This window comes from Balaenoptera ricei, chromosome 9 (genome assembly GCF_028023285.1).
Source record: "Balaenoptera ricei isolate mBalRic1 chromosome 9, mBalRic1.hap2, whole genome shotgun sequence".
Lineage (NCBI taxonomy): Eukaryota > Metazoa > Chordata > Mammalia > Artiodactyla > Balaenopteridae > Balaenoptera > Balaenoptera ricei.
The window spans coordinates 42,536,657-42,550,312 of record NC_082647.1 but is presented as its reverse complement, the minus strand read 5'-3'; the positions used below and the strand labels follow the sequence as shown (position 1 = coordinate 42,550,312).

Sequence of the window (13,656 nt, the reverse complement as noted above, 5' to 3'; positions counted from 1 at the left end):
AATAGTCGTTCGAAAATGGAAGAACTGAAGCTGTATAAACAGTGAAAGTTTGACTTTTTCTTTCTCTCAGATTGAAAAACTGAAAATACTAGAAAAAAGTGTGGGTTTCTGGAATCTAGGAATCCAAAAGAGCCCTTAATTAATTAATTATACATAGACAATAAAATAGGCTTTAGTTTTATTTTTCAGAGAGAAACTCAGTTGAAAGTGCCCTTGATTCATTCTTTTGGAACTCTGAGTGATGCCATAAAATATGCTGATGTGACCTGCTTAAGTAAAGTGCATGGGAAAGTGGCCATTTGGAATAGATTTCTTAAGAAAAGTTTGAAATTCCTGGACTTGAACTAATTTGTTTTCCATGGATCCCATGAGGATACTTGCAAAACCAGATGATAGGATACAGTTGGATCCTGTGAATGGCACTAGTTTACAGTTATGTTTTCTGGATTTCTTCCATATGTTGCTGTCTTCTTTGTATTTGACCATGTATGGATACACAGAATTTCATAGGCCAGAGAAGAAAAGAAGCTTTATAAACAGACTCTTTAAAGCATATAAAATACAGATCTTCATTTTTCTTGTCATTTCAATAAACAATTAAGTTGTTCAACTAATTTTTTTTTAAACAAGGAAACAAAAATCTTAAAATTTAAGCTGTTATGGTGTGTGATTAGTATACAACCTAGTACTGAAGGTAGAAATGGGCTTTGTTTGGTAATAAGGGAAACAGGAATGGTTTGGAGTAAAATCAGGAGATGATTCATGTAGAACAATTACATTTTTGCATCAGTTCTAATATACGGTACTGTGTCATTTAAAAGAATTGTTAGGTGAAGGCCTGGTATGATTACTTTGGATATTTCTGCTTCAATGACAGTTACCATAAATGAATAACCTGTTTTTTTTTTTAATATATATATTTTTAATTTTATTTATTTATTCATTTATTTATTTATTTCTTGGCTGTGTTGGGTCTTCATTTCTGTGCGAGGGCTTCCTCTAGCAGCGGCAAGCGGGGACCCCTCCTCATCGCGGTGCACGGGCCTCTCACCATCGTGGCCTCTCCTGTTGTGGAGCACAGGCTCCAGACATGCAGGCTCAGTAGTTGTGGCGCACGGGCCTAGTTGCTCCGCGGCATGTGGGATCTTCCCAGACCAGGGCTCGAACCCATGTCCCCCGCATTGGCAGGCAGACTCTCAACCACTGCGCCACCAGGGAAGCCCGAATAACCTGTTTTTATTGAAGGAGATGGAGGAGAATTAGATATATATTGACATGTTAGATTTGAATAGATTATCCGTTTTCCTTTTTTTTTTTTAAATGGAGATATAATTGACATATAACCAGATTGTCCTTTTTAACTATAGAGGACTACCAGATATATAGAATGTGAACTTCCTAAGCCACATGAAGTAATATCACTTAATTTTTTTTAGTTTTCATAATGTGCCTTGATGAGTCTGATTATTTCTGCAGTTATTTGGTTTCCCTCATGTTATCACAGTAAGCTGATATCAGACAAACTGTATTATCTTAGCTATGTGGTGTGAAACAGTGGTCTCCCAAGCAGTGTTGCAACCATTGTTGATATTGAAGGTGACCAGAAAATATTAGAACCCTTATTTATTGATGTTTACTTTTTTAATTTACGAGAAATTGACACTAATATTTAATGTTCAGATTGCCAATTGTGTATGTTTGGTAGGTAAATAAACATACTTATATTTGGGATGTTTAAAATTTTCACTGATAGTTTACACTAGGATCAAAGCAGTCTGAAGACCATTGGTCTAAAAGATAAGAGCTTTGTCCCTTATTTGTCTAAAAGATTGGAAGCCTCGCCATGGACATGCATGTCCAAATCTCAGGCAGTATTTTCGGTTTCAGCAAGTTTTTTTTTTTGATAATACTCTTAACAAAATAATTTTTGATTGCTATCAGCCTTCACTGTCCAATTCAGTAGTCACTAAGCCACATGAAGTTATTTGAATTTAAGTTAATTCAAGTTAAATAAAATTAAACATTCAGCTCCTCAGTCGCTCTAGTCACATTTCAAGGGATAAGTAGCCACATGGACAAGCAGCTGCCATATTGGATAGTGTAGACAAAGAACATTTCCATCATTTCAGAAAGTTCTGTTGGACAATGCTGCTATACACTTTCTTGCTCAGCAGTCTTACTCTCAACTCCTCATCCATCAGCTAACATCTGTAAGAAAATGTCAAAGGGAAATGGAAAGACATCATCATTTCTGTAATCTCTAAATGTGAACCAAACTTTTTCTACCCAGAAATTAGTTGCTCCTTTCCAAACACTGTTAACCAACATAAATAGTTGAAGTTGCTTTTCATGTGATTACCTTTCCCTCTTTTTAAAAAAAAATTTATTTATTTATTTATTTATGGCTGTGTTGGGTCTTCATTTCTGTGCGAGGGCTTTCTCTAGTTGTGGCAAGCGGGGGCCACTCTTCATCGCAGTGCGCGGGCCTCTCACTATCGTGGCCTCTCTTGTTGCGGAGCACAGGCTCCAGACGCGCAGGCTCAGTAGTTGTGGCTCACGGGCCCAGTTGCTCCGCGGCATGTGGGATCTTCCCAGACCAGGGCTCAAACCCGTGTCCCCTGCATTAGCAGGCAGACTCTCAACCACTGCGCCACCAGGGAAGCCCCCTTTCCCTCTTAAGTCTAATAGTACTTATTGGTACAATAATTTGTACCATCTTATGGCTTGTAGCACTCAAAGTTTGAGTATAATTCTTGCCTCTTAAGTTAGCTTATCAGCATAACTGAAACCTCTAGTTTTAATAAACACTTGATATAAATTGAATGAAAGCCTATCTTTTTCTAGGAGAATGATTCCCCTTTTCTGTTTGAATCAGTGTTTGCTTTATGTAGCAGCAGGGTATGCCCAAGATGAATGATTTTTACATTCTAAAACAGTTTGGGGTTACAAAAATATCTTAGACTGTAGGAGGAAATGTTGTTATTGTTTTTAAGTCCAATACCTTTTCTCAAATAGAACGTTTTTACAAATTCTAAAGAGAACTGAAGATTTTAATCAGAGTTAGTAGGGTTTTACCCTACCAGAATACATTTTTTTTCAATGCCTTGACCTTTGCTGATTGCTTTGGCCTGGTGTACAGTAACACATTTGAGAAGAGAATTGTATCTTAGCCGTAATGTAAACACAGTGTAAATAATTACAGCCATGCTGAGAAAGGTTTGCAAATGGTAATAAGTTCACTTGAGTAATTGGTTTGGACTAAACTAGATGGAGATAGTCCAGGAAAACGTTTACTGCAAATGGTAAATTAAATGTACTTGTCTGATTAATTACATTTGATCTCTATGAATTACTTAATCATTCAAGCACATTGTTTATTTGTATTATTAGATGTGCATTTAGGTTACATACGTATTGTATGGCTTTAGTAATTAATATTATTTTATCAGTTCCTGTGTTCCTTCCCTGTACCAACAGTGAGCCGTAAACCCACTATTTACATATGTGCTTTTCTTTTAAGTAACCAAGACTTCTAGCAGTAATTGATTCTAAAGAAAGTGTGTGGGTGAGTAGATTTAGTTTGCAAAAAGCTTCGCATTTGGTTTTGATTAACACTCATCTCCCTACCTCTTACGTTGTAGGAAACCAAGGATATAATGTATGGTATTAATATCTGTATCAATGACTTTTACAGGTGGAACAATCCAAAGTTTTAATCAAAGAAGGTGGTGTTCAGTTGCTGCTCACAATAGTTGATACCCCAGGATTTGGAGATGCAGTGGATAATAGTAATTGGTAAGAATGGCTTGTCACTGCTGCTTTCCACTGCATTTGGGAATGGGGGTGGTTAGATTTTTTGACCTTAACATTTTAAAACTTCTCATCTTAGCGAAGGTCACTGAACTTTATGTAATATGACTTGGGTTCATATATCAACTTTGCCACTTACTTGTCATGTTGCTTAACTTCTTTGAACTGATTTCCTCTTCTATAAAATGAAGATAACACCTTTCATAGAAGTATTTTGAAGACAGATTCTAAAACATAGATAAAAGAATTCTCATTATTATAAGAAACTTGAAACTTTTCATTCTTTACTATAATTTTATCCATTTTCTATCACATCCTAATTTAAACCTGATTTTAGACCTTCAGTTTTTCCATAAGTCGTAAGTGAAGAAAACATCCATGGCTTTCTAATTGGAAACAATATCTTAGTAGCTTATAAAAAATATTTTAATTTTTCTTTGAGTTCCACACTGTTTTATTTATTTATTTATTTATTTATTTATTTATTTGGCTGCGTTGGGTCTTTGTTCGGGCACGCGGGATCTTCGTTGGGGCACGTGGGCTTCTCTCTAGTTGCGGCGAGCAGGCTCTAGAGTGAGCAGGCTTAGTTGCCCCACGGCATGTGGGATCTTAGTTCCCCGACCAGGGATCGAACCTACTTCCCCTGCACTGGAAGGTGGATTCTTAACCACTGGACCACCAGGGAAGTCCCAAGTTCCACATTGTTTTTTGAAGTAAATTTCTGTCAACTTTTGAAACACCTAAGTAACAGTTCATTATGAGGTTTCTGTATTGTTTAATCTTTTCATTTGAAATATAAAACTCTTTGAATATAATTTTTCGTATTGTAAAGTGTCTTAGCATTGATATACTTATTAATGCAAATAATATAATAATTTAGTTGTGTTTGACTCTAAACAGTTTTCTTCTGTTTGGAAAGTTTAGAAATAATGAATCAGGATTTATTCAATGTAATTTATATCTGTTTTTGAATCAGTATATGTAGAATAATTTGAGATGTCTTCCATTGGTTACATTGGTTTTGTGTATTTAAAAATATTGATTATTGCCCTTTAACAGAGTCATCAGTTTTATGTTCATATGTAGAATTACAACTTAATTATTTTATTTATCTGCATTCTACAGCTGGCAGCCTGTTATCGACTACATTGATAGTAAGTTTGAGGACTACCTGAATGCAGAATCTAGGGTGAACAGACGTCAGATGCCTGATAACAGAGTGCAGTGTTGTTTATACTTCATTGCTCCTTCAGGACATGGGTCAGTACCTTGATGCTTCTGATAACCTTTTTTGTTGTTGTTGTTTTATTATTACTCATCTTTGGGTGCGTATTTTAGTAACCCTCATCTCTATGGAGTACATTTAACTTTACCAGTTGTGAAGTTCCAAATTCCATATAAAAATGGCTTATAGGAAGCCTTTTTTTTTTTTTTTTTACTATTTGCTTCCAGAATTACAATTAGTTTTTTAAGAAAGCAATTTTTTTTTTAATTTTTTTTTTTTTAGTGCTATTCTTGTCTGCTTACATTCTTTTTATTTATGTATGCATGTATGTATGTATGTATGGGTGTGTTGGGTCTTCGTTTCTGTGCGAGGGCTTTCTCTAGTTGTGGCAAGCGGGGGCCACTCTTCATCGCGGTGCGCGGGCCTCTCACTATCGCGGCCTCTCTTGTTGCGGAGCACAGGCTCCAGATGCGCAGGCTCAGTAATTGTGGCTCACGGGCCGAGTTGCTCCGCGGCATGTGGGATCTTCCCAGACCAGGGCTCGTACCCGCCTCCCCTGCATTGGCAGGCAGATTCTCAACCACTGCGCCACCAGGGAAGCCCGGAAGCCTTTTTTTAAGTCCTAGACAAGCTAACAATGATTTTACTTCTTAGTTTGTCATGCATAAGACTTTACCTGCTTCATGGAAAGGAATATTGTTTCCATCATGTTTGGTGTCTCAGTGTGGCTAATTTAGCTTTCTTTTTGACCAATCTGCCACTAATTGAACGATCAAATAAGGAGAAACAGCCATAAAAATTAGCTAGACATATTCTAAGAAACTCCAAAGATGTTATTTACTATAGATCTGGTAGAGAAGGCTACAAAAAAAACTTAAATACCAAGGTTCTCATGTGCCATTTCTTTCTTCACTAAATCTACTTGTCTTCTTGTTTCACCTTAGCTGTCACAGTCAAATTGTTTAAGTATCATATCATCAGTACTAACCTTCTACTTATTGGGAGTTAAAATTAAGATCTGAGTATCTAGACATTTATCTGATCTGATTGTTCTGTTTGTTAGTACGGCCAGCCTATACTTCTTGTTTTGTTGTTTGTATTTCTTTGTCATTTTGAGTAGATATGTGGGTTATTGTCAACTGCAGATGTTCGTAATTACTCTTCTTTCATCTTTGGATAAATGACTCAGCATAACTCCGCCACCTGATGATTGTAACTCCACCATCTCTCCACCAGAAGGAACTGGACTGTTTTATAGCATCAGACTAAATAGCATTAAGTCATCTAACACACAAATTACAGTAGTGTAAGCCAGTCCCTTCAAAAGAGTACCTTTCTCTTCTGTTTTTTGCTTTTTTCACCTTTTGCCTAGATAGGCTAGTGCCCACTATCACCATCTTGGTTGAGCAGAAAGCCTTAATTATTTAGTTTACCATTTTTGCACTGTCTGACTGTAGTGGTGCAAATGTTTCTTCTTTTATTTCTAATATTATTCTACAGTATTCTCAGAAATTTACATATTTAAAGCACAAAATTGACTCATCTACTTAAAAGGCTCAAAAAAAAAATTCTCAGAAATACCACACTGTATAGCTTTTTCTGTGTCCTTGTTAGCTTCTTCCTGAATTTATATATATACATATTTTATCATTCTAGTTTAACTTGTTAAGGCTTTTTCCTGGAAGCCAACAGGGTAAAATCTTAACCTGAAGTTAAGTCAATAGAAATTTGTCAGTTTATATCCAGTTTTATTATTTTAGATCTTTTGGATTCTCACCAAGATTTAGTAATTCTCATGAAATCACATTTCTCTTATTCCCTGCGGGAAAATATATTTCTTAAAATTGCATGGGAAATACGATTTTTTTATTTAAAGAAAAAATTTTGAAATTATGTGTTGTGGCTTTGGGCCATTTCTTGTTTGTCACAAGGAATGAGAGTTCCAAATTTTAATTTCTTATATATAAAAATGTGATGTTGAGTAGTTTCTCAGCTTAACTATTTTTAGAAATGGAACAAAGTTTTGCCCATTGGTATGTGCTGCTATGGATTAAGTGAAAGAATATGACACTGAATTTTCCGTAGAGAGTTCCAAATTCCCTGCTCACTACATAGTGAAATTCCAGGCAACATAATAGATGAATTAGGACCTTTCTGTCTTATCTGGGTAATCCCTGGATTCCCTTTTTAGACATTCTGTTTTTGGAGTAAATATAAATTGGTGCAACAGCATATTTTCGGTGTCCCCCATCTCACCCCACCAATTGTAGTCACTGAACAAAGGGTTAATTTATGATTTCAGCTGTTGTTGCTTCATTTTCTTTGTTCAGTGATTGGTAACTGACTTGGAACTTGAATTTTGTTTTGTTTTGTTTTTAATTTATTTGGTTGTGCCAGGTCTTAGTTGTGGCAGGTGGGCTACTTAGCTGCGGCTCGCCAGCTCCTCAGTTGCGGCTTGCCGGCTCCTCAGTTGTGGCTTTCCAGCTCCTTAGTTGCAGCATGTGAACTCTTAGTTGTGGCATGCATGTGGGATCTAGTTCCCTGACCAGGGATTGAACCTGGGCCCCCTGCATTGGGAGCACAGAGTCTTATCCCCTGCGCCACCAGGGGAGCCCCCGAACTTGAATTTTTAAATGGTGTTTTTACAAACCTTTTGAATGTTGATTGCCACTTTGAAAAAACAGTGTCACTCAGTGAGTTTTATATAGGTTTTTTTTTCCCTTAGAAATATATATATGTATGTATATTTAATAAATACTTGTCATTTGCCCTCTAGTCATTTTACTTATTTTGCTGTAGGCTTTGAGGTTAAGTAGTCTTTTCCCTCTAATTTGGGTTTATCTTTTAGAAATTCTAAAAAGGACTTCCCATTGTGTAAAAAAAACATTTAAAAACTAAATTTGTTGGAAAAGATGACCTGAAATAAAACTAAATGGACAGAGGAAAAATTTCAACCAGAATGTAATCTACTGTGAAATAAGTGTTTTCTGCTGTTGACATTTTGTATGCTTCTGAAATTTGTACTCTAATTTAAAAGGGCGGAAAGATTTTATCGGGGCTTTAATAAAGGTTACATTTAAAGTTTGTTTTTTTTTTAACTGATTTAAATGTACTTCAGCCCTGTTGTTTTATATTTGAGAAGCTGACTTCCCCAATTTCCTTGTCATGGCTATTTTCAAACATCTTTCTCTTTTTTTTTTTTTTTTTTAAACATCTTTATTGAAGTATAATTGCCTTACAATGGTGTGTTAGCTTCTGCTTTATAACAAAGTGAATCAGTTATACACATACAATATGTTCCCATATCTCTTCTCTCTTGCATCTCCCTCCCTCCCACCCTCTCCATCCCACCCCTCTAGGTGGTCACAAAGCACCGAGCTGATCTCCCTGTGCCATGTGGCTGCTTCCCACTAGCTATCTATTTTACATTTGGTGGTGTATATATGTCCATGACACTCTCTTACCCTGTCACATCTCACCCCACCCCCTCCCCATATCCTCAAGTCCATTCTCTAGTAGGTCTGTGTCTTTATTCCTGTCTTGCCACTAGGTTCTTCATGGCTTTTTTTTTTTTTTTCCTTAGATTCCGTATATATGTGTTAGCATACTGTATTTGTTTTTCTCTTTCTGACTTACTTCACTCTGTATGACAGACTCTAACTCCATCCACCTCATTACAAATACCTCCATTTCATTTCTTTTTATGGCTGAGTAATATTCCATTGTATATATGTGCCACATCTTCTTTATCCATTCATCCGATGATGGACACTTAGGTTGCTTCCATGTCCTGGCTATTGCAAATAGAGCTGCAATGAACATTTTGGTACATGACTCTTTTTGAACTATGGTTTTCTCAGGGTATATGCCCAGTAGTGGGATTGCTGGGTCGTATGGTAGTTCTATTTGTAGTTTTTTAAGGAACCTCCATACTGTTCTCCGTACTGGCTGTATCAATTTACATTCCCACCAACAGTGCAAGAGTGTTCCCTTTCCTCCATACCCTCTCCAGCATTTATTGTTTCTAGATTTTTTGATGATGGCCATTCTGATCGGTGTGAGATGATATCTCATTGTAGTTTTGATTTGCATTTCTCTAATGATTAATGATGTTGAGCATTCTTTCATGTGTCTGTTGGCAATCTGTATATCTTCTTTGGAGAAATGTCTATTTAGGTCTTCTGCCCATTTTTGGATTGGGTTGTTCGTTTTTTTGTTATTGAGCTGCATGAGCTGCTTGTAAATCTTGGAGATTAATCCTTTGTCAGTTGCTTCATTTGCAAATATTTTCTCCCATTCTGAGGGTTGTCTTTTGGTCTTGTTTATGGTTTCCTTTGCTGTGCAAAAGCTTTTAAGTTTCATTAGGTCCCATTTGTTTATTTGTGTTCTTATTTCCATTTCTCTGGGAGCTGGGTCAAAAAGAATCTTGCTGTGATGTATGTCATAGAGTGTTCTGCCTATGTTTTCCTCTAAGAGTTTGATAGTGTCTTGCCTTACATTTAGGTCTTTAATCCATTTTGAGTTTATTTTTGTGCATGGTGTCAGGGAGTGTTCTAATTTCATACTTTTACATGTAGCTGTCCAATTTTCCCAGCACCACTTATTGAAGAGGCTGTCTTTTCTCCACTGTATATTCTTGCCTCCTTTATCAAAGATAAGGTGACCATATGTGTGTGGGTTTATCTCTGGGCTTTCTATCCTGTTCCATTGATCTATATTTCTGTTTTTGTGCCAGTACCAAACTGTCTCGATTACTGTAGCTTTGTAATATAGTCTGAAGTCAGGGAGCCTGATTCCCCCAGCTCCATTTTTCATTCTCAAGATTGCTTTGGCTATTCGGGGTCTTTTGTGTTTCCATACAAATTGTGAAATTTTTTGTTCTAGTTCTGTGAAAAATGCCAGTGGTAGTTTGATAGGGATTGCATTGAATCTGTAGATTGCTTTGGGTAGTAGAGTCATTTTCACAATGTTGATTCTTCCAATCCAGGAACATGGTATATCTCTCCATCTATTTGTATCATCTTTAATTTCTTTCATCAGTGTCTTATAATTTTCTGCATACAGGTCTTTTGTCTCCTTAGGTAGGTTTATTCCTAGATATTTTATTCTTTTTGTTGCAATGGTAAATGGGAGTGTTTTCTTAATTTCACTTTCAGATTTTTCGTCATTAGTGTATAGAAATGCAAGAGATTTCTGTGCATTAATTTTGTATCCTGCTACTTTACCAAATTCATTGATTAGCTCTAGGAGTTTTCTGGTAGCATCTTTAGGATTCTCTATGTATAGTATCATGTCATCTGCAAATAGGGACAGCTTTACTTCTTCTTTTCCGATTTGGATTCCTTTTATTTCTTTGTCTTCTCTGATTGCTGTGGCTAACACTTCCAAAACTATGTTGAATAATAGTGGTGAGAGTGGGCAACCTTGTCTTATTCCTGATCTTAGTGGAAATGGTTTCAGTTTTTCACCATTGAGGACAATGTTGGCTGTGGGTTTGTCATATATGGCCTTGATTATGTTGAGGAAAGTTCCCTCTATGCCTACTTTCTGCAGGGCTTTTATCATAAATGGGTGTTGAATTTTGTCGAAAGCTTTCCCTGCATCTATTGAGATGATCATGTGGTTTTTCTCCTTCAATTTGTTAATATGGTGTATCACGTTGATTGATTTGCGTATATTGAAGAATCCTTGCATTCCTGGGATAAACCCCACTTGATCATGGTGTATGATCCTTTTAATGTGCTGTTGGATTCTGTTTGCTAGTATTTTGTTGAGGAATTTTGCATCTATGTTCATCAGTGATATTGGCCTGTAGTTTTCTTTCTTTGTGACATCTTTGTCTGGTTTTGGTATCAGGGTGATGGTGGCCTCGTAGAATGAGTTTGGGAGTGTTCCTCCCTCTGCAATATTTTGGAAGAGTTTGAGAAGGATAGGTGTTAGCTCTTCTCTAAATGTTTGATAGAATTCACCTGTGAAGCCATCTGGTCCTGGGCTTTTGTTTGTTGGAAGGTTTTTAATCACAGTTTCAATTTCAGTGCTTGTGATTGGTCTGTTCATATTTTCTATTTCTTCCTGGTTCAGTCTCGGCAGTTTGTGCATTTCTAAGAATCTGTCCATTTCTTCCAGGTTGTCCATTTTATTGGCATAGAGTTGCTTGTAGTAATCTCTCATGATCTTTTGTATTTCTGCAGTTGTCAGTGGTTACTTCTCCTTTTTCATTTCTAATTCTATTGATCTGAGTCTTCTCCCTTTTTCTCTTGATGAGTCTGGCTAATGGTTTATCAATTTTGTTTATCTTCTCAAAGAACCAGCTTTTAGTTTCATTGAAACATCTTTCTCTTTAAAAGTTGAAATAATAAAATAAATGTTCTGCAAATGTTGTTTTAAGTGTAAAATCTTGTTAACTTGGATTTTGATTTTAATATTTTATATTAAATGCTCTTATGATTTATTAAAATTTTAGATTAACTGATTCTGTCACCAGTTTAATGAGGTGGTAGTGGTGATAATTTAAATTTGTCATGAGTATAATCTGGAAGGTGAACCCTAAAAATTTACACATCTGAGATTGATTGACTGGGCCATGGCTTTTATATTTAGTGTTGTGATATAATGATTGATGAAAACAAGCAAAACTTAAATTTTTTCTCAAAAATTGAAAGGTTTTTCAGTTAGCACTAGTGAGGTAAGGGTGCTATTTACAGATAAATATAGTGTTATTTCAGCCACAACTCTTTTCTGAAGTTTTTTCTGTAGTGTTCTCTGAATGCCAATATCAAAATTCAGAGGATTTAAGATGAGAATTAGAATTGGAGGTAGCTATCTTATTTCTCTGTATCTGCCTTCCTGCCTCCTTACCCCATCTTTCTGCCAGTCAGCGTCACTACCACAAAGAAGTATAGTATTATTTGTTAGTAAAAAGGAATACCTCATTAGTCTCTGGACCCCCAATATGCCCAACATCGTATATATATTAAACTATAGTACTCTAAGAGAACCCTAAGAAGGGCTTTCTCTTTATTTTAAAATATTAGTCAATAAAATTTATAATGAAATTAGATCTTTATTCCATTTTCCTCATGTTTTATAAAAGTTAAGGAATACCGCATTTCTGTGCAAAATATTGCTGTTACCTTCATTTATTTTTGTAGAATATTAATTTTTAGTCTACAGTGTGTTCTAGATGTGAGGAATAGCTGGTTTTTATTTAAAGTTATTCAAAGATGTAAGGAAAATCACAGCAACTTACTTTTTTAGTCAACAGATATTGGATACCTTCTCAAGTATTGACACTGTATTAGATATAAGAGATACAGATGAATGAGACAAAGGCCTTGCTTTTGAGGATCTTCTAGTGAGAAGATGGGAAAAACAAATACATAAGTAAGCAGTTACTATGTGGCAAATTAAGTGTCGTGATCCCTTAGAAAGATGCCTAGTCTTAGGTTAGAGAAGAATTCCCAGAGGAAATGAGAATAGTAAGCTAGGTCCTAAAGGATGACTAGGAATTAGGCAAGCCAAGTAGAAGGGGGATGGGAATGGAGTGTGTTCCAGGCAAAAGCAGTAGTAGCCTATGACCAGAGATCAAAGTATGGTGCTTTCAAGGAGTTGTGAGAAGTTCAAAAAGGCTGGCACATTGGAAGTAGGAGGTAGCAAAAATGCTAAGGGCTGCTAAGAGATGAGGACAGCTGGAGAGGCTATGTTTTCACAGGCCTTGTAGGCCACACTAGCTAAGGAATCTAGCTTTAGTAAGGTTTTTAGTCAAGGAATGGCCTGATGATCAGATTTGGATTTTAGAAAAACCATTCTGACTGCAGTGTGCATGGTTTGGAGAGATAGATTCTTGTCATTATCCATACCAAAAGTATACTTTGGTGGCCTGAACCAAAGTAATGGAAATGGAAATAAATATATAAATATCTTTATTTGTTCAGCAGGTCCTGGGGAATCTTTGGAATTGAGGATTAGAGGAAGGAGGAATTCTAGGTTTCAGACTTGAGTAATTGGGTGGATTGTAGTGCTGTTCACTGAGATAGAAAGCACAGAAGGGGAGGGAAAACTTGGGGGCTCAGATGAGCTTTTGATTTTGAGGCGCCAAAATGGGATGTCCGAGTAGTATTTCCACTGGGTGGACACAAGCCTGGAACACAGGAGTGAGATCTGAGCTGGGTATAAAGACTCGGGGGTCATTGACCCATAGAGGATAATAGAAGTCATTGTAGTTAATGATAAGCTTACGGAATGCAGAGTGGGAAGAGAAGACCTTCTAGAGAATTCTGAGGAACATACCTATTAAGGAGACTAGCTTACAAAGAGGATCCTGAAAATTACCCTAAGTGAACAGCTTGTGAGGGAGTAATGTCAATGCTGCATAGTGGGCAAATTAAAAAATACTGGTACACACCACAGTATTTATGAGTTGGCTGCTGCTAATTAATTTGCAGCATGGTAGTATTTGTTGACCTTCTTGAAAGTATAATGGCAAAGTGGAGGCGGCAGTTAGAGTGTAATAGGTAAAAGGGATGAAGAAGAAGATTCTCTTTTGAGCCTCTTCTCTGAGAAATATAGTTGGTAGCAAGAAGTGACGGAGGACTAAATTTTTCATTTAAAAACAAAACAAA

The 13,656-nt window shown here is 36.4% G+C and overlaps 1 protein-coding gene across 3 annotated transcripts in view; it reads left to right on the top strand.

Moving 5' to 3' along the window:
* Nucleotides 1-13,656, top strand: part of SEPTIN7 (septin 7) — a 79,648-nt gene that overhangs the window by 29,868 nt on the left and 36,124 nt on the right. For all 3 annotated transcript variants that reach the window (XM_059933617.1, XM_059933615.1, XM_059933616.1), the window contains exons 4-5: nucleotides 3,695-3,795; nucleotides 4,936-5,070. In XM_059933617.1, coding sequence (XP_059789600.1) covers nucleotides 3,695-3,795; nucleotides 4,936-5,070 — 236 coding nt within the window. The remainder of the gene's footprint in view (nucleotides 1-3,694; nucleotides 3,796-4,935; nucleotides 5,071-13,656) is intronic.